The sequence below is a fragment of the Corticium candelabrum genome, chromosome 3 (assembly GCF_963422355.1).
Source record: "Corticium candelabrum chromosome 3, ooCorCand1.1, whole genome shotgun sequence".
Classification (NCBI taxonomy): Eukaryota; Metazoa; Porifera; class Homoscleromorpha; order Homosclerophorida; family Plakinidae; genus Corticium; species Corticium candelabrum.
Window position 1 is genome coordinate 9,052,812 of NC_085087.1, and position 21,034 is coordinate 9,073,845.

General features: G+C 41.3%; 3 protein-coding genes and 1 long non-coding RNA gene across 4 annotated transcripts in view; all 4 read left to right on the forward strand.

The window, feature by feature from the left end:
* The first annotated feature begins 176 nt into the window (after positions 1 to 176).
* On the forward strand, positions 177 to 15,111 carry LOC134176763 (uncharacterized). The gene is given in 15 exon segments (XM_062643424.1): positions 177 to 299; positions 355 to 438; positions 914 to 1,133; positions 1,565 to 1,775; positions 2,110 to 2,263; positions 2,329 to 2,462; positions 2,784 to 2,914; positions 2,977 to 3,063; positions 4,127 to 4,144; positions 4,147 to 4,289; positions 6,981 to 7,280; positions 8,932 to 8,994; positions 12,814 to 13,455; positions 13,520 to 13,708; positions 13,782 to 15,111. Coding segments are annotated over 15 exon segments (3,609 nt in total). The 5' UTR covers positions 177 to 182; the 3' UTR covers positions 14,898 to 15,111.
* On the forward strand, positions 4,643 to 5,596 carry LOC134176765 (uncharacterized). Its single transcript, XR_009969352.1, has 2 exons — positions 4,643 to 5,166; positions 5,241 to 5,596. It is a non-coding gene; the product is annotated as an uncharacterized LOC134176765 (long non-coding RNA).
* On the forward strand, positions 9,170 to 10,167 carry LOC134176764 (uncharacterized). The gene is made up of 2 exons (XM_062643425.1): positions 9,170 to 9,314; positions 9,388 to 10,167. The coding sequence occupies exons 1-2, from the start codon at positions 9,210 to 9,212 to the stop codon at positions 10,099 to 10,101; spliced, it is 819 nt and encodes a 272-aa protein (XP_062499409.1). The 5' UTR covers positions 9,170 to 9,209; the 3' UTR covers positions 10,102 to 10,167.
* A 453-nt stretch (positions 15,112 to 15,564) lies between the features above and the next one.
* Positions 15,565 to 21,034, forward strand: part of LOC134177009 (signal recognition particle receptor subunit alpha-like) — a 7,029-nt gene continuing 1,559 nt past the window's right edge. Inside the window, exons 1-10 of the mRNA XM_062643709.1 lie at positions 15,565 to 15,684; positions 15,740 to 15,823; positions 16,301 to 16,520; positions 17,013 to 17,223; positions 17,483 to 17,636; positions 17,702 to 17,826; positions 18,155 to 18,285; positions 18,348 to 18,434; positions 20,116 to 20,288; positions 20,700 to 20,999. Coding sequence (XP_062499693.1) covers positions 15,568 to 15,684; positions 15,740 to 15,823; positions 16,301 to 16,520; positions 17,013 to 17,223; positions 17,483 to 17,636; positions 17,702 to 17,826; positions 18,155 to 18,285; positions 18,348 to 18,434; positions 20,116 to 20,288; positions 20,700 to 20,999 — 1,602 coding nt within the window. The 5' untranslated portion in view covers positions 15,565 to 15,567. The remainder of the gene's footprint in view (positions 15,685 to 15,739; positions 15,824 to 16,300; positions 16,521 to 17,012; positions 17,224 to 17,482; positions 17,637 to 17,701; positions 17,827 to 18,154; positions 18,286 to 18,347; positions 18,435 to 20,115; positions 20,289 to 20,699; positions 21,000 to 21,034) is intronic.

Sequence of the window (21,034 nt, forward strand, 5' to 3'; positions counted from 1 at the left end):
CTTTAATTTAATTTAAATTTTAACAAAACAGTAAAATGTTTCTACTAGTAGGAATATGCCTCCTCCAAGTAGACAGTCCACAAAAAGACTGCTACAGATGTTGCAATTTACAAATCCCGGATAAAAATATTTTATCCGGGGTATTATTGAACTCTATTACAACACATTTATATCAACTTACAATGCTGGACCTTTTTGTCATCTTCTCAAAAGGTGGGATCGTTTTCTGGTGCTTTCAAGGCGCTAATCTGGCCATCGCACAGCCGGTCAACGCGTTGATCAAAAGCGTCATTCTTCAGGTGACGCGAATCCCGCTTTTCGCGCCATTTGTATTCATTCATGCTCGTTTTCTAGGAGCGCGGTGGCGGCAATGGCTTTAACCACGAATCTCTCAAACTCCAACACAAGCTGGACAACGAATTTGAGCTTGTCTTTGTGGTAAGGCGATGTGTTGTAACGAAAAAGACGTCATGCCTTGGAGCTCCAGATGTGATACGCGCGCTGTGTTTGGACATCCGAGGCAATTACTTTTATTAATTATTATATGGTATTAATAATTGTCGTTACCGTGCATACTGTATATTTTCAAATATCGTTGTTTATGATACTTTTGAATTTCCTTTCTAACAGTGAGCGACACGTACTGTATAGAACTAATGAGTTGTAGTCAAACAAGAGTACCTAGACGCTGTTGCATGAGTTACAACTCACTTCAATCAACCCTCCAGTATTTTCCATTACAATGTGCACAACATTGTGTGTCTACGGCTCAGACGCGTTAATAAATTTCTAATTTTTTTACATCACTGCGAGTGGCACACACACAGCTGACCACATGTACATGATTGATATTGATCATGTTGTATTTAATTAATTATTATTATTTTATTACCAGCTGTTTGTTTCATTACAGGTTGGTTGTCAGAACATTCTACAATTGAGTTACATTGACCGTCTCTTAGACGACATGCAGAGGGCGTTTCGGGAGCGTTTTAGGGCCGCCCTGGAGAACGGCACATACAATCATAGCTTTGATTTTGATGACGACTTTCGTGTTTTGCTTAAACGGTGCGAGGACGAAGAGAGAGAACGAGTGACACAGAAGAAAGTGATGCGAACGTTTGAACAGTCAAGTGAGTTATGTGTCTGCATCATGTTTGTGTGTCTGTTTGTGTGTTTGGTTGTGTGTCTAATTTTTTGTTTCTATTGTTTTATTTGTATTTGTTAGTTGTTTGTGTGTTTGTCTGTTTATGTGTTTTTACAAGTTTGTTTGTTTGTTTGTTTGTCTGTGATTGTCTGTATGATTGTTTGTCTGTTTGTTTGTCTGTTTGTCTGTTTGTTTGTCTATTTGTTTGCCTGTCTGTCTGATTGTTTGTCTGTTTGTTTGTTTATTTGTTTTCATTTGTTTGTCTGTTTGTCTATGTTTGTGTGTCTGTTTGCTGTTTGTTTGTCTGTTTGTTTGTGAAATTGTCTGTCTGTTTGTCTGTCTGTTATCTGTCTGTTTGTTTGTTTGTCTATTTTTGTTTGTTATCTACCTTGGTTTTTATGCTGTGCTTGTCAATAGTCAAATATACAAAATCTAAAGAAGGTGCGAAGATAGATCCTCTTGTGAACAAACAACCAGTGAAAGTCGAAGAATTAAAAGTTGAGAATGAGATGCTTTCTGATGATGATGATCGGAAGCTGAAGAAGTTGGCTAAACTGACTAAGCGGGGTAAAGGGCCGGGCCCTAGGGGAAGAGGGACACAAAGTAAAACAAAGAAACAAGAAGCAACGTAAGTCAAACAGACTATTGTATTGAAGAGATGCATCTCACAATACACTAGGCTATTGTATTGGAGGGATGCATCTCACAATACACTAGACCATTGTATTGGAGGGATGCATCTCACAATACACTAGACTATTGTATTGGAGGGATGCATCTCACAATACATGAGACTATTGTATTGGATGGATGCATCTCACAATACACTAGACTATTGTATTGGAGGGATGCATCTCACAATACACTAGACTGTTGTCTTGGAGGGATGCATCTCACAAGACTATTGTATTGAAGGAATGCATCTCACAATACATTTGACTACTTAAACTTCCTTTTTACAGAAAACCAGCTAGCACTGAGAAAAAGGGTAAAGTAGCTCGTGTATGGGACAATGCTGGAACAGCCAGTGAGGCTGGAAGTCTTGATTTCTCCAATACTGATCAATTAAATGGAGAAACACACGAGAAAGCAAGCAGCAGCGCCGGAAATGATGTAGTAGGGTTGACATTAAGATTTCCATTGGACAGTATGTGGCATCTCATTTGTGGCCATTGTGTCAGAATAAAATGGTGGGAAGCATGAAGGGTGAGCTGCAGTCTGTAGGAGAAGTGGAATCTGAAGAAGAAGAAGAAGAGGAGGAGGAGGAGGAGGAGGAGGAGGAAGTTGAAGTCGAGTTAGCAAGCCAAACAAAAAGGTTTGTATTTCTGTTTGTATTTATTGTTGTCTTTGTTTGTTTATTCTGTATATATTTATCCATATTTTTATCAGGCTGTCCATCTGTCTGTTTGTTGTCCATCTGTTTGTGTTTTTCTGACTGTCCATTTGTCTGTCTATCTGTTTTTTGTGTGTCTGTATGTTTGTCCATCTGTCTCTGTCTGTCTGTTTGCATGTCTGTCCATCTGTCTATTTGTCTGTCTGTCCATCTGTCTGTTTGTCTGTCTGTCTGTCTGTCTGTCTGTCTGTCTGTCCATCTGTCTGTCTATTATGTAGCTTATCATTTGTATATCCTATCCAGTGGTGCCAAGCAATCAGGAAAAAGCATTACAGGTGGACTATTTTCCTTCTTCAAAGGCCTTGCGGGTGGCAAGACACTCACCAAGCAAGACGTCTCTCCAATCTTGGAGAAAATGAAGGAACATCTGATTGGTTCATCTCTCACTCTAATAACTGTTTGGTTACGTGCCTGAAATTGTGTTGTGGATTGGCAGCAAAAAATGTTGCTACTGACATTGCTGATCAGCTGTGTGGTTCAGTTGCTACTAAACTGGAAGGAAGAGTGTTGGGGACGTTCAGTGGTGAGTGTGTGTGTGTGTGTGTGTGTGTGTGTGTGTGTGTGTGTGTGTGTGTGTGTGTGTGTGTGTTGTGTAGATGGCTTGTTAGTTTGTTTGTGTGCCTGTCTGTTTGGACACTGCCAGCTGTGTGAGGAAACAGACATCAAGACAGACACACAGAAGACAGATGGATGGCACACACGCACGCGTGCGCGCGCACACACACACACACACACACACACGGATAGGGAGACAGATAGATGGATATATGGACAGGCAAACCAACAGACAGATGCACATACAGACAGAAGGAAAGATGGACATGCAAATGGACAAACAAACAGACAGACAAACAGACATACAGGTGGACAAACAAGCAGGCAGACATATGGATAGACAGTGGACAGACAAACAAACAAGTAGACAGACAGATGGACAAACAAGTAGACAAACATATGGATAAACAATGGACAGACAAACAGATGTAGAGACAGACATATGGACATGCAACAGACAGACAATAGACAGACAAACAGGCAGATGGACAAATGGACATATGGACAAACAAACAGACAGATGGACAAATGGACAGACAGATGGACAAACAAGTAGACAGACAGATGGATAGACAATAGACAGACAAACAGGCATAGAGACAGATGGACAAACAAGTAGACAGACAGATGGACAAACAAGTAGACAGACATATGGATAGAAATGGACAGACAAACAGACAGACAGCTGGACAAACAGACAGACAGATAGACAAACAAGTAGACAGACATATGAATAGACAATGGACAGACAAACAGACAGACAGATGGACAAACAAGTAGACAGACATATGGATAGACAATGGACAGACAAATAAACAGACAGATGGACAAACAGACAGACAAATAAACAGACAGATGGACAAACAGACAGACATATGAATAGACAATGGACAGACAACAGACATATGGACATACAATGGACAGACAATAGACAGACAAACAGGCATAGAGACAGACAGACAGATGAACAGGCATAAAGTATATAAGACCGAGTGATTCCACTGCATGCATTTGACTGTGTGTGTATGCAGGTGTCACATCGACTGTCAAGGCCAGTCTCTCATGAAGATTCTCTTGCCACGCCGTCGAGTTGACATTCTCAGAGACGTGATGGAGTCGAAAAAGAAAGCCAAACCGTACGTCATCACGTTCTGCGGAGTCAACGGAGTCAGGAAATCAACAAACCTGGCAAAGGCAAGTTGATATTAAAAAGTTTACATATTGAAGTTTGGTAAATAATTTAAGTGAGAAATTGTTATTAATGTAATGATCACACATGCACACAGTAACACACACACACACACACACACACACACACACACACACACACACACACACACACACACACACACACACACACACACACACACACACACACACACACACACACTGAACACACACACACACACACACACACACACACACACACACACACACACACACACACACACACACACACACACACACTGAACACACACACACACACACACACTGAACACACTGAACACACTGAACACACGCACACACACACACACACACACACACACACACACACACACACACACACACACACACACACACACACACACTGAACACACACACTGAACACACACACACACACACACACACACACACACACACACACACACACACACACTGAACACACACACACAGCATAAAATAATGGCCGGCCATGGGCCAATGAAAAAATTTCACTGCCATTTGACATGATAATTACTGATAGTTACCTACAGCAAACCCATCACAGTGAGGGTGCTCTTTCACAACGCCAACACTCTACATTCACATTATACTCTGTAATTCAGTCTCTCCTAACAGCAAAAAACCAGGAAACTCAACAGAAGTTTCACCATGTAGAGGCCAGAGGCACATGTACGTCTGTTGGCACGTCTGTTGGCGTTGACCAGGACGTGCTAAAGAATGGAGAGCCCGTGGGAAAATTCCTGTATCTCGGCAAGTACGCCCCCTATGCCGTTGATAAACATATCATTCGAGAGCACGTGACTAGGTGGAGTCAGATCTCTGGACAAATGAACTCTATAGATCCTGGGTTAGTAGATGCAGCATGCTTCTTGAAAGAGACTAATTGTATTAATCATTGTTGTCATTCTCGTCGTCTCCTAGGACTATCTCTTCACTGTTGAAGAGTTCTCCTCACCTACTAATTTTTCTACCGCTTGTTCGAGCACGCCGTCTGATGTTCTGTAATAGTTTTCCACTTTCTGGATGACGTGGTCGACACACTTCTTTCATTTCGCTGCCATCACATTTTCAACGCTTTCTCTGGCCAGTTTGAATGGCAGAAAACGGTTGAACAGGACGGACCTTGACGTACTACAGTAGATAGATAGTAGGCAGTGAGGGCTGGCTAGCAACCAGTACTCTAAATGCTCATTTATCGATTGTTAGTATTACAATCCAGGATGATAGCAATATTGTTGTTTTCGCCCTATATGCCTTTAATATATCTGGTAACCACATTTCCCACGGGCTCTCCATTCTTTGAACAGACTTTAACAAAGCTGTGGTTGCAGCAGGCGTGCTATTTACTCTGCCTCTGGCCTGGGTCCTTATCATTCTTGTGTTGTGTACTTTAGCAGTTGGCAGATCTTTTTACAGAGCAGGACCGCTCAACTAGAGGCATCATAATCCAATAAGGATATTGTGGTATTTAGATATGGTATAGCAATTTAAAGATCGTATGCAGTTTGCAAGTTCTAACAAGATGATGAGACGATTCATATTGAATATTTCAGAATGAGTGTGTGTCTACAACCAGATTATGGGCATACTCCAGCATATGGCATCTGGGATTGCATGCAACATAGCGTCTACCACAACAGACAGATAGACAAACAGACAGACAGACAGACCAACAAACAGACAGACAAACAAACAAACAGACGACAGACAAACAAACAGACGACAGACAAACAGACAGACAAATAGACAGACAGACAGTCAGAAGCGGACAGACGGACGGACAAACAGATAGACAGACAATTGTAAACAAGCAGACAGACAGACAGACAGACAAACCAACAAACAGACAGACAAACCAGCAAACAGACAGACAAACCAACAGACAGACAGACCAACAAACAGACAGACAGACCAACAAACAGACAGACAGACAAACCAACAAACAGACAGACAGACAGACAAATAGACTGACAAACAGACAGACAGACCAACAAACAGACAGACAGACAAATATATGGTTAATATCAAATCAACTCTTTCCTAATTAATCATGATCCATCCAGGAACCGGGTCTGTACAGTACAGTTGCACATCCCAGGATAGCTGTTGTTAGAATAGGTTGATTACACTTTGGAATTCGGAATTCCCAATCATTTTGTACCATGTGTTGCCATGTTATAATTAAATCAGGTGGGTAGAGTTTTGAAAAGATCTCTACCCCCCCCCCCCCCAACCCAATGAAGATAGTGTCATTGAATATTTTTTACTGTACAGTGTACAGCCAGTGAGACTGTCCACAGATGACCATGACAGACGCCTGTTAGTACATACACATTACAGGGCATTCGCACAATTAGGCTTCCGATATGTAGGTATACTCTACAATACGGATCTAGAGCTATAGCTGAGCTCATTAAATATTATTATGAAATCACACTGTAAGCATTAGACTCAAAGAAGTGTTATGTAATTAATTATTTATTTTTAAAAATGGCTGCTGCAATGGGGCCACTTCAAATTGGTGGCTACGGCTCTGACCAAGTGGCCAATCAATTTGAAATCCTTATTTCAGGGTCTGTACACACAATGACACCAAACACACACACACACACACACACACACACACACACACACACGGTCATTGTATAATATATTTTCCAGGTTTGTTTTTGGCTTCTTGATAACGGTTATCGTGTCCTTGTGTCTGCATGTGACACGTTCCGAGCCGGAGCTGTCGAGCAGCTCCGCACTCACCATCGCTCACTCGCTGCCATTCGCAGACCTGACAATGAGACAAATCCTCCTCGTGTGATGCTGTACGAGAAAGGCCATGGGAAGGATGCGGCGTCGATTGCTATGGATTCGATACGATATGCACGAGATGCCGGATTTGATGTTGTGCTGATTGATACAGCAGGCAGGATGCAGGACAACGAACCGTTGATGAGAGCATTGGCAAAGGTTGTTTGTCTGTTTGTTTGCTTGCCTGTCTGTTTGTCTGTGTTTGTTTGTTTGTTTATTTGTCTGTCTGTGTCTGTCTGTCTGTATATTTGTTTGTCTGTCTGTCTGTGTGTTTGTCTGTGTGTTTGTTTGTCTGTCCATCCGTCTGTCTGTGTGTTTGTCTGTGTGTGTCTGTTGTCTGTCTGTCTGTTGTCTGTCTGTTTGTCTGTCTGTCTGTCTCTCTGTGTGTGTGTCTGTCTGTATGTCTATTTGTTTGTCTGTCTGTCTGTGTGTTTGTCTGTGTGTGTGTTTGTCTGTGTGTGTCTGTCTGTGTTTGTCTGCGTGTGTCTGTCTGCGTGTGTCTGTCTGTCTGTCTGTCTGTCTGTCTGCATGTTTGTCTGTGTGTGTGTTTGTTGTCTGTCTGTCGTCTGTCTGTTGTCTATCTGTCTGTCTGTCTGTCTGTCTATTGTCTGTTGTCTGTCTGTCTATTGTCTGTCTGTCTGTCTGTCTGTCAAATAAAAAGTACCTTTAGGCCCTACACATGCAATGATTTAATAATTTGCAACTGTAGTGTTCATTCTGTGAATGCTATATAACTTGTCTGCTATAACTTTAGCAAGGTTTCTTCGCAGTTGAATGGAGATGAGAGATCTCCACTTGGTCTTGAATTGTGCCTTGTTTTTCTTTCCCTCATCATCTCTAGACGACTTGCCCGGCTTGTTCAGATAGGTGGAGGCTTGTATCCCCCAGCAACCAAAATGTTCAAGAACCAAGGGAACAAAAGATGGTTTGATGCCTCCTGGAAGAAGCTCTTGGTTGTATTAACCTCTTTTCTCTCCTCCCTCCTTGAGGTCATGGAGGAGAGAAAAGGTGTCTGTCTGTCTTGTCTGTCTGTCTGTTTGAAATTTAGTTGCCATGTAATTGAAAAACGTGTCTATACATACCAATTTACCTGTCAAATTTATGTCATAAAATACGTGATATAGTGTGATTAGTGTTAACACTTATGTCTTCAAGACTACTAAAACAGTAAATTACAGTATCAAATTATGTGCATATCACATCATTAATCACAAGCTACGATTGTGAGCTATTCCTCTAAGATACACAATACTGGCATCAGTGGGAAATTACTGCAAAACTGTTTCTATTCGCTGGTTGTGTGCCACGGTTGTTCGACGCAGTTGAGGTGGAAGATTGCCGGCGATCATTCCCTGAATGTAATCCATACCTTACTATCAGTCTGCCTCAGTGTGATTTGTAGAGGCTGAGTTTCAGTCAGTACACCAAGAGCGAACAGTTTACAAATGGTATGATCCTAAACACTCCCTCAAACCATTGTAAATTATTATTTTAAAAATTTACACAGACAACACCAACATGCCACGCCCACGTGCCAGACTCATGTGTCACGCCCATGTGCCAGACTCATGTGTCACGCCCATACGGCTATACACCTTTCAAAAATTCTGGTTAGAACAGTCATGATTAACAAGTGATATCTATTATTTTCTTATAACAAAGAGGAATCACAGGGGAAAATTAGAGAAATGATGGAAATGTGTTAGATGTGATAATCTCTATTAAATGTGATACCATTTCTCATGTTTGTGTTGTTCACAAACCTCTGCTCTATAGAATCTTATCTTATTTGTGTGTGTTTTGTTGTCAGGATGGTAGGAGACCCTACCAACTGACTGATGGTGGACTGAGAAGACGACAGAGGAAAGCAATAGTGAGACGTTCATGTAGTGAGATATGTTGGTATGTGTAGAATGGATGGGTTGTATTGTCATGATGAACAGAAGTATGCTGTTCTGTATGCGGAGGGCACAGTGAGACCAGAAATCATGAAATTGTGTTTCATTGGTAAAGAAGGGGCAGGAGCAGACTGAAACAGTCGTGTCCAAGTTGCTTCCTTCTCTTCGTAAGAAACAAGAAGATCCATTCATGGAGAAGGCAACACTCATGAAGAGGATCGAGCAGGAAGCATGTCCAGGACAAGAGAAGAAGGTTGTAGAGAAGGTAGTTGATTTTTTAGATGATTCAGGAGAGGTGAGACGACGAGCAGATGTTTAGTTGTTGTACTTGTGTGTGTTTGTGTAATATTGTTGTGATGTGTGTTTAGATTGCTGTTGCCGGTGATGTGGCAGCTCTCAATCCTGCATCTCTACATCATTATGCCATCGGTCCTCTCATTGCTTCTGATGATTTTAAGTGGCACGTCAGGTCAAAGAGGAAGGATGGCACAGTAACAAGAGAAGAAGCAGAAATGGCAATCAATCATTTCCGAAGAGATAAGAAGATTCAAGTTCAACTCAACACAGATAAAGTTCTCGCTATAAATAGATCTCTTGGTATCTGCTTCAAAGTGGAAGGCAGAGACGACGTGTACATGTTTCCAGCTCTCTTGCCTCCTAAGGATCTGTCTGTCGTGTGGAAGAGAGACGAGAGTAAGAAAGTGTATGTCGGTCGACGTCAAGTGTACAGCAGTCAGACGACCATCTTCAGTCCACCTGCATTTGGCATGTTTCAATCTAAAGTTTGCACTACATTAGATAAGAAAGCACAGCTGTGGAGGAATGGACTGATTTTATCACAAGGTGATACAGTTTCTAATCGTGTTGAATGTTTGGTTGCCATGGTAGATCCTGTTCGTTCTGTCGATTTTGTATGTCGTGGAGGTAAGGCAACAGAAGCAGAATGCGTTTCCCTGCTCGACACTGTCATTTCTCTTTGGAGAGATACGTTAGACAGATACAGTCCAGGCACTGACTATGAGACTGAATATCTGAGCAGAAAGCATTTAGAGGAACACAAAGAACTGAATAATATTGTATGATATAGTATTAGTAGATGATATAGGCTGTACTTAGTGGTCGAGGCTGGAGGACAATATTGATATTAAAATAATTATATATGAATACACACACACACACACACACACACACACACACACACACACACACACACACACACACACACACACACACACATTCCAGCCTAAAGATTGTTGATATTAATAAAAAATCATTTAGAATGTATTGAGTAATTTGAGGGTAAATGCAAAAATGTTATAATAAAATTAAAAATCTATGTTTTGATAATATTACATTTATTTTAATTAATTAATTATGGAATTATGTATAATAATTTAATTTAAAGTGCATCACAAAGGTTTGGGTTTGCAAGCACAAACTCACGTCTCATTGATCGTCGCGTCTGCAGATGAATGGACGTTGTTATCTCGTTGTAAACATTTTGTTAATTTCTACTTGCTGTTTACAAATAGCGTGCGCTAAAGTAGACAGGTGATGATGAGTAGGTCATGTGAGTGAGTAGCAGCACTCGGTTGGCAACGTCGTGGAGTGGAGGGTAGAAATGGCTGGAAATTTGTAGAGAAAAGGAATTGTAAAGAGAGTTTTACGTTTGAAGGTGAGAATAAAGTTGGAAAGTGAGAAGGGAGGGGCAGCGACATGTTGGTAGAGTGTTGTCGGGTAGTCTTGTGTGGTTACACGTTCATGTGTTACTGTTATGTTAGAATGAGTGAGAGAGACATCACAGCATTGAATAGCCAGCTATGGAGCGCAGCGAGGAGCAAGTCACGTGATGAGGTTGAACGTCTTTTGGATCAAGGCGCTGAAGTAGATGCGTGTGATATAATTGTATGTTATTGATTGAGTGACTCGTTTTATTGTTGTTCATAACAATTCACTCTAATGTAGGGATGGACTGTACTGATGGAAGCTTGTATTGATGGCTCCAAGTCATTAGTTGAGCTTTTGTTGTGTAGAGGGGCAGATATCAACAGAACTGATGTTAGGGTAAGTGTTGATAGTGAATGAATGAATGAAGAGAATGAGATTTAAATGATGTGATGAGATTTGTGATAGGACGGATATTACAGTAGAGACAAACAATAAAACACAATTATTGTCATTACAGGGTGACACTGCTCTAATGTATGCAGCACAGTGGGATCATGATGAAATTGTTGAAATTCTATTAAAATCAAAAGCAAATGCTGAACTGAAGAATAAGGTGAGTGTTTGCATGTGTTGCAGTTGAACTGTTGTGTGTGTTGATGTGATGTATGGTAATAATAAATGTATTGATATTAAATATTATGATGACATGTTATTAAATCAATAGAAAGTGCAACAGCAGTGGCATAGGCAGCAAACAATAATTGGTTTAGGGGTCATCCATAATTGTCTACATTTACTCAAGCGTACAAAGCGTACTCTTTTCTGCATACCCCTCCCCCTCCCCCAAGCGTACATAAAATGTTGGTCATGTGAATGTAGAACCATGGTATTACAATAACTAAATAATTAGAAACTTTTTGGAAGATTGATATGCACATTTCGTCGTTCTGTCCAGCAGTCTTCCATTATCGTTGCACTTTCTGCACAGCTTCCTCACGAGACAAAGATGGGCTGGCAAAGACAAAAGCGTTCACAAACTGTTGGTATCTGTTTGGCGGTATTTTATGAACAGCGCAAGGTCTCTTAGACAGGTCTGTTAGTATCTACCGCAGAGTACACCTCCCACACCATGTACACTCTAGTAAACACGTGCGACGAATGCTTAGCGTGCTATACACATCATACACTTGCGACGGATAGTTACAAACCAGAATTGAAAAGTCTGGTTACAAACGTAGATACAGTACAACACGCGTACGTGTAAATGCAATATCCTGATTGCAGTACCACTTCCTATCTACTTCTGGACCAAAAAGAAATCATCAACATTTTATGCTCCGCCCCAAAAGCATACAACTACTCTTACCCTCTCTCCCCTAGCTTACACTTTGTACACTTGAGTAAATGTGTACAATTATCTGTGATAGCCAGTGTTCTCTCCAGTCTGGGCCATATGTTGGGGTAGTGAGATAGTCGGTTGAATCATGAAAAGTAACCATTAATTTATTACTGGTTGGGTAGTGGAGACAGCAGGCATGATCCATGAACAAACGTCTTCGTTACTAAGTACCACAGAAATGTCCTTTGCTCATCATCATTGGCTAATTGTCAATCTTGGCATGTGTACACTTGTGTTGTATGACGGTTGGAATGCTGTTACAGAAGATGCCCATGCTTTGACACACCCTTGAGTTTTTATCTAAAATTTAGTTAGACTGTGTAAGGAGGTGCAGATTGTAGGGATGATATTTGGTTCTAGTAAATAGTAGTAGGTTATGCATGACAGGAGGTGTTTATTAGACATAGACTAAGATGCTAACACTTGAGTTAAAACTACCAAACAGGAAGTGACGTCATTATTAATATATGACGCCATAACTTAATTTGCTTTGGTTGAGACAAAATCATGGCGAGTACATTGGTGATATCATTTCTAATCTGTCTTCACAAACCTCTGGTATAGACCATCTTATCTTATTTGTGTGTATTATGTTGTCAGTTTGGTAAGAGAGCATACGAACAGGCTAGGAATGAGAAACTGAGAAGACGACTGATGAAAGCAATAGTGAGACGTTTATGTAGTGAGATATGGTGGTATGTGTAGAATGGATGGGTTGTATTGTCAGGATGAACAGAAGTATGCTGTTCTGTATGCCGAGGGCACAGTGAGACCAGAAATCATGAAATTGTGTTTCATTGGTAAAGAAGGAGCAGGAAAGACGACACTCATGAAGGCTCTCAAACGAGGATTGTTGAAGTGGATTTTTGCAAACGAAAATCAAGCAGATGACCCAAAATGTGAAGAGGAACGCACGATTGGTATCAACGTGATGACAGTCGATATTCCAGGAGTGGGTCGCGTGTCAGTGTGGGACTTTGCAGGTCAAGGGCAGTTCCACAAAACACACGGCCTTTTCTTTCCCTCCAACTCGTTCTTCATCCTGCTAGTGAGTCTAGTGAGAGGAGAGGAGAGACGACTGTGCAGTGTTGAGGAGTTGCTAGAAGAGCTTCAGTATTGGCTCTCATTTCTCAGAGCCAGTTTGGTTGCAGAGTTTATACCCACAGTGTTGATAGGTGGCAGTCACATAGATTACTGTCCAGGGCGTGAGGGTGTCTTGCAGCGTGTGGTCGACGACATGCGTGAGCTGTTCAAAGGCAAGATCAACATCATTGAAGTTTGTTTTGTTCTCGACTGCAGGAGGAGCAGGTCACCTGAAATGAAACAACTAAAGAAAGTTCTCTGTGATGTGAAGCAGCAGTTGCAGCAGGTGATTGATTATAAGAATAATTAGTTGGAGATATTTCCTACTGATAAAGATATTTATGTTTCAGTCTGCTCCTCTGTATCCTCGTCTTTGTCAGCCAGTCGTGTCCAAGTTGCTTCCTTCTCTTCGTAAGAAACAAGAAGATCCGTTCATGGAGAAGGCAACACTCATGGAGAGGATCGAGCAGGAAGCATGTCCAGGACAAGAGAAGAAGGTTGTAGAGAAGGTAGTTGATTTTTTAGATGATTCAGGAGAGGTGAGACGACTAGCAGATGTTTAGTTGTTGTACTTGTGTATGTTTGTGTAATATTGTTGTGATGTGTGTTTAGATTGCTGTTGCGGGTGATGTGGCAGCTCTCAATCCTGCATCTCTACATCATTATGCCATCGGTCCTCTCATTGCTTCTGAGGATTTTAAGTGGCACGTCAGGTCAAAGAGGAAGGATGGCACAGTAACAAGACAAGAAGCAGAAACGGCAATCAATCATTTCCAAAGAGATAAGAAGAATCAAGTTCAACTCAACACAGATAAAGTTCTCGCTATCAATGAATCTCTTGATATCTGCTTCAAAGTGGAAGGCAGAGACGACACGTACATGTTTCCAGCTCTCTTGCTTCCTGAGGATATGTCTGTCATGTGGAAGAGAGACGAGAGTAAGAAAGTGTATGTCGGTCGACGTCAAGTGTGCAGCAGTCAGACGACCATCTTCAGTCCATCTGCATTTGTCATGTTTCAATCTAAAGTTTGCACTACATTAGATAAGAAAGCACAGCTGTGGAGGAATGGAATGATCCTATCACAAGGTGATGAAGCTGAATTTCATGTCGAGTGTTTGGTTGCCATGGTAAATCCTGTTCGTTCTGTCGACTTTGTATGTCGTGGAGGTAAGGCAACAGAAGCGAAATGTGTTTCCCTGCTCGACACTGTCATGTCTCTTTGGAGAGATGCGTTAGACAGATACAGTCCAGGCACTGAATATAAGACTGGATATCTGAGCAGAAAGCATTTAGAGGAACACAAAGAACTGAGACAAGTTGCTGTTTACTCAGAGGAGGAAATCAAGGAAGCAAAGGCAACTGGAAAAGGAGCAAAAGCTGCTGTAAAACAAGTAGTTGGTCTTGAGAGCGTCGTAGAAAGTCTTGGTGACTTGGTGGTTGTCGAAAGTGAGACAGTACTTGTGACATTGAGTGCTGTTGCAAAGGCTGTAATATCTGAGGGTTCATCTCAATGGTATTCATTCGGTACAACACTAGGGTTCAGCAAAGATGGTATTGATGCCTTGTGTCATGACAAAGTAACTCCTGAGGATAAATTGTTAGCAATTATTATCCAAGTGAAGGCAAAACAAGTTGACCCTGTGAAGACTGATCATATGCTCTTGGAGGCATGTCAACATTTGCCAAATCCTATTGATGGTGTGGTCAAGGAAAAACTTGGACTTTAGTGATGACAATTTATATAAAGGATTCATTGATAAACAGAGCATTGTATCACATGTATGACAAGTTTGTTATGATCAGAATGACATGCATGTTTGACCATACAGTAGTAGTGATAAATGGTATTTGTGATTATTGTATGGTGACAATGTCAGTTTCTGTATGTATAGCAAGTAATCTGTGCTGTACAGTAATATTTAGAGGGCACAAAATATTTGATATGTCAGACATTGTCTTTGGGATTCTTTGCACTTCGGGTTCAAGTTCAGGCTACCATTGTGTGTGTCTGCCCTATATGCTCGAGTGTGTACAGTAATGTGCAAATGTCCAGCTGGTCATTTCTTTGTTGAGGAAAAATACCTAACCTTATTTCTAGCCTTTATGGTACTCTACTAGTAGATGCTCAGTCTCTTCTTTGGAAAAAGATTTATGTTTAGTATGCTTAGTCTCTTCATTTGCCAAAGTGTTCTGTGTGTTGTATTCAAGTTACTTTCTTTAATTTAATTTAAATTTTAACAAAACAGTAAAATGTTTCTACTAGTAGGAATATGCCTTCTCCAAGTAGACAGTCCACAAAAAGACTGCTACAGATGTTGCAATTTACAAATCCCGGATAAAAATATATTATCCGGGGTATTATTGAACTCTATTACAACACATTTATATCAACTTACAATGCTGGACCTTTTTGTCATCTTCTCAAAAGGTGGGATCGTTTTCTGGTGCTTTCAAGGCGCTAATCTGGCCATCGCACAGCCAGTCAACGCGTTGATCAAAAGCGTCATTCTTCAGGTGACGCGAATCCCGCTTTTCGCGCCATTTCTATTCATTGATGCTCGTTTTCTAGGAGCGCGGTGGCGGCAATGGCTTTAACCACGAATCTCTCAAACTCCAACACAAGCTGGACAACGAATTTGAGCTTGTCTTTGTGGTAAGGCGATGTGTTGTAACGAAAATGACGTCATGCCTTGGAGCTCCAGATGTGATACGCGCGCTGTGTTTGGACATCCGAGGCAATTACTTTTATTAATTATTATATGGTATTAATAATTGTCGTTATCGTGCATACTGTATATTTTCAAATATCGTTGTTTATGATACTTTTGAATTTCCTTTCTAACAGTGAGCGACACGTACTGTATAGAACTAATGAGTTGTAGTCAAACAAGAGTACCTAGACGCTGTTGCATGAGTTATAACTCACTTCAATCAACCCTCCAGTATTTTCCATTACAATGTGCACAACATTGTGTGTCTACAGCTCAGACGCGTTAATAAATTTCTAAATTTTTCTTGCATCACCGCGAGAGGCACACACACAGCTGACCACATGTACATGATTGATATTGATCATGTTGTATTTAATTAATTATTATTATTTTATTACCGGCTGTTTGTTTCATTACAGGTTGGTTATCAGAACATTCTACAATTGAGTTACATTGACCGTCTCTTAGACGACATGCAGAGGGCGTTTCGGGAGCGTTTTAGGGTCGCTTTGGAGAACGGCACATACAATCATAGCTTTGATTTTGATGACGACTTTCGTGTTTTGCTTAAACGGTGCGAGAACGAAGAGAGAGAACGAGTGACACAGAAGAAAGTGATGCGAACGTTTGAACAGTCAAGTGAGTTACGTGTCTGCATCATGTTTGTGTGTCTGTTTGTGTGTTTGGTTGTGTGTCTAATTTTTTGTTTCTATTGTTTTATTTGTATTTGTTAGTTGTTTGTGTGTTTGTCTGTTTATGTGTTTTTACAAGTTTGTTTGTTTGTTTGTTTGTCTGTGTGATTGTCTGTATGATTGTTTGTCTGTTTGTTTGTCTGTTTGTCTGTTTGTTTGTCTATTTGTTTGCCTGTCTGTCTGATTGTTTGTCTGTTTGTTTGTTTGTTTTTTCTTTGTCTGTTTGTTTGTTTATTTGTTTGTCTGTTTGTCTATGTTTGTGTGTCTGTTTGCTGTTTGTTTGTCTGTTTGTCATGTTTGTGTGTCTGTTTGCTGTTTGTTTGTCTGTTTGTTTGTGAAATTGTCTGTCTGTTTGTTTGTCTGTTGTCTGTCTGTTTGTTTGTTTGTCTAATTGTTTGTTTGTTATCTACCTTGGTTTTTATGCTGTGCTTGTCAATAGTCAAATATACAAAATCTAAAGAAGGTGCGAAGATGGATCCTCTTGTGAACAAACAACCAGTGAAAGTCGAAGAATTAAAAGTTGAGAATGAGATGCTTTCTGATGATGATGATCGGAAGCTGAAGAAGTTGGCTAAATTGACTAAGCGGGGTAAAGGGCCGGGCCCTAGGGGAAGAGGGACACAAAGTAAAACAAAGAAACAAGAAGCAACGTAAGTCAAACAGACTATTGTATTGAAGAGATGCATCTCACAATACACTAGACTATTGTATTGGAGGGATGCAGCTCACAATACACTAGACTATTGTATTGGAGGGATGCATCTCACAATACATGAGACTATTGTATTGGAGGGATGCATCTCACAATACATTAGACTGTTGTATTGGAAGGATGCATCTCACAAGACTATTGTATTGAAGGAATGCATCTCACAATACATTCGACTACTTAAACTTCCTTTTTTACAGAAAACCAGCTAGCACTGAGAAAAAGGGTAAAGTAGCTCGTGTATGGGACAATGCTGGAACAGCCAGTGAGGCTGGAAGTCTTGATTTCTCCAATACTGATCAATTAAATGGAGAAACACACGAGAAAGCAAGCGGCAGCGCCGGAAATGATGTAGTAGGGTTGACATTAAGATTTCCATTGGACAGTATGTGGCATCTCATTTGTGGCCGTTGTGTCAGAATAAAATGGTGGGAAGCATGAAGGGTGAGCTGCAGTCTGTAGGAGAAGTGGAATCTGAAGAAGAAGAAGAGGAGGAGGAGGAGGAGGAGGAAGTTGAAGTCGAGTTAGCAAGCCAAACAAAAAGGTTTGTATTTCTGTTTGTATTTATTGTTGTCTTTGTTTGTTTATTCTGTATATATTTATCCATATTTTTATCAGGCTGTCCATCTGTTTGTGTGTTTTTCTGACTGTCCATTTGTCTGTCTATCTGTTTTTTGTGTGTCTGTATGTTTGTCCATCTGTCTCTCTGTCTCTGTCTGTTTGTTTGCATGTCTGTCCATCTGTCTATTTGTCTGTCTGTCCATCTGTCTATTTGTCTGTCTGTCCATCTGTCCATGTGTCTGTTTGTCTGTCTGTCTGTCTGTCCATCTGTCTGTCTATTATGTAGCTTATCATTTGTATATCCTATCCAGTGGTGCCAAGCAATCAGGAAAAAGCATTACAGGTGGACTATTTTCCTTCTTCAAAGGCCTTGCGGGTGGCAAGACACTCACCAAGCAAGACGTCTCTCCAATCTTGGAGAAAATGAAGGAACATCTGATTGGTCCGTCTCTCACTCTAATAACTGTTTGGTTACGTGTCTGAAATTGTGTTGTGGACTGGCAGCAAAAAATGTTGCTACTGACATTGCTGATCAGCTGTGTGGTTCAGTTGCTACTAAACTGGAAGGAAGAGTGTTGGGGACGTTCAGTGGTGAGTGTGTGTGTGTGTGTGTGTGTGTGTGTGTGTGTGTGTGTGTGTGTGTGTGTTGTGTAGATGGCTTGTTAGTTTGTTTGTGCGCTTGTCTGTTTGGTCACTGCCAGCTGTGTGAGGAGACAGACATCAAGACAGACAGACAGAAGACAGATGAATGGCGTGTGCGCGTGCGCGCACGCGCGCACACACACACACACACACACACACACACAGATGGATAGGGGGACAGATAGATGGATATATGGACAGGCAAACCAACAGACAGATGCACAGACAAACAGAAGGAAAGATGAACAGACAATGGACAGACAAACAGACGTAGAGACAGACAGATGGACATGCAAATGGACAAACAAACAGACAGACAAACAGACATACAGATGGACAAACAAGCAGGCAGACATGGATAGACAGTAGACAGACAAACAAACAGACAGATGGACAAACAGACAGACAGATGGACAAACAAGTAGGCAAACATATGGATAGACAATGGACAGACAAACAGACGTAGAGACATACATATGTACATACAACAGACAGACAAACAGGCAGATGGACATATGGACACAAACAGACAGATGGACAAATGGACAGACAGATGAACAAACAAGTAGACAGACAGATGGATAGACAATGGACAGACAAACAGGCATAGAGACAGATGGACAAACAGACAGACAGATGGACAAACAAGTAGACAGACATATGGATAGACAGACAGACAGATGGACAAACAAGTAGACAGACTTATGGACAAACAAGTAGACAGACATATGAATAGACAATGGACAGACAAACAGCTACAGAGACAGATGGACAAACAGACAGACAGATGGACAAACAAGTAGACAGACATGAATAGACAATGGACAGACAAACAGCTACAGAGACAGATGGACAAACAGACAGACAGATGGACAAACAAGTAGACAGACAAATGGACAAACAAGTAGACAGACATATGGGTAGACAGACAGACAGATGGACAAACAAGTAGACAGACTTATGGACAAACAAGTAGACAGACATATGAATAGACAATATGAATAGACAATGGACAGACAAACAGCTACAGAGACAGATGGACAAACAGACAGACAGATGGACAAACAAGTAGACAGACAGATGGACAAACAAGTAGACAGACATATGGGTAGACAGACAGACAGATGGACAAACAAGTAGACAGACATATGAATAGACAATGGACAGACAAACAGCCATAGAGACAGATGGACAGACAGACAGATAGACAAACAAGTAGACAGACATGGATAGACAATGGACAGACAAATAAACAAACAGATGGACAAACAGACAGACAGATGGACAAACAAGTAGACAGACATATGAATAGACAATGGACAGACAAACAGCCATAGAGACAGATGGACCAACAGACAGACAGATGGACCAACAGACAGACAGCTGGACAAACTAGTAGACAGTCAGATGGACAAACAAGTAGACAGACATATGGATAGACAATGGACAGACAAACAAACAGATAGATGGACAAACAAGTAGACAGACATATGAATAGACAATGGACAGACAAACAGGCATATGGACATACAATAGACAGACAAACGGGCAGAGAGACAGACAGACAAATAGGCATAAAGTATAGAAGACCGAGTGATTCCACTGCATGCATTTGACTGTGTGTATGCAGGTGTCACATCGACCGTCAAGGCCAGTCTTCATGAATCTCTCATGCAGATTCTCTCTCCGCGCCGTCGAGTTGACATTCTCAGAGACGTGATGGAGTCGAAAAAGAAAGCCAAACCGTACGTCATCACGTTCTGCGGAGTCAACGGAGTCGGGAAATCAACAAACCTGGCAAAGGCAAGTTGATATTAAAAAGTTTACATATTGAAGTTTGGTAAATAATTTAATTGAGAAATTGTTATTAATGGAAAATACAAGGTTGGTGTTGATATTAATTTGAATAAATAATTAATGTAATGATTACATACACAATGACACCACACACACACACGCGCGTGCGCGTGCGCACACACAGTGACACACACACACACACACACACACACACACACACACACACACACACACACACACACACACGTGCACACAGTGACACACACACACACACAGTGACACACACACACACACACACACACACACACACACACGCACACACACACACACACACACAGTGACACACACACACACACACGCGCGCGTGCACACACACACAAACACACACACATGGTCATTGTATAATGTATTTTCCAGGTTTGTTTTTGGCTTCTTGATAACGGTTATCGCGTCCTTGTGTCTGCATGTGACACGTTCCGAGCCGGAGCCGTTGAGCAGCTCCGCACTCACCATCGCTCACTCGCTGCCATTCACAGTCCCGACAACGAGACAGATCCTCCTCGTGTGATGCTGTACGAAAAAGGCTACGGGAAGGATGCGGCGTCGATTGCAATGGATTCGATACGATATGCACGAGATGCCGGATTTGATGTTGTGCTGATTGATACAGCAGGCAGGATGCAGGACAACGAACCGTTGATGAGAGCATTGGCAAAGGTTGTCTGTCTGTTTGTCTATGTGTGGATCTGTTT

Bases quoted from the DNA above. Each gene is read 5' to 3' on its own strand.
- LOC134176764 (XM_062643425.1), top strand. From the start codon at position 9,210: ATGGAGAAGGCAACACTCATGAAGAGGATCGAGCAGGAAGCATGTCCA. The intron at 9,315-9,387 runs GTGAGACGACGA...ATGTGTGTTTAG, and splicing joins TTTTAGATGATTCAGGAGAG to ATTGCTGTTGCCGGTGATGT.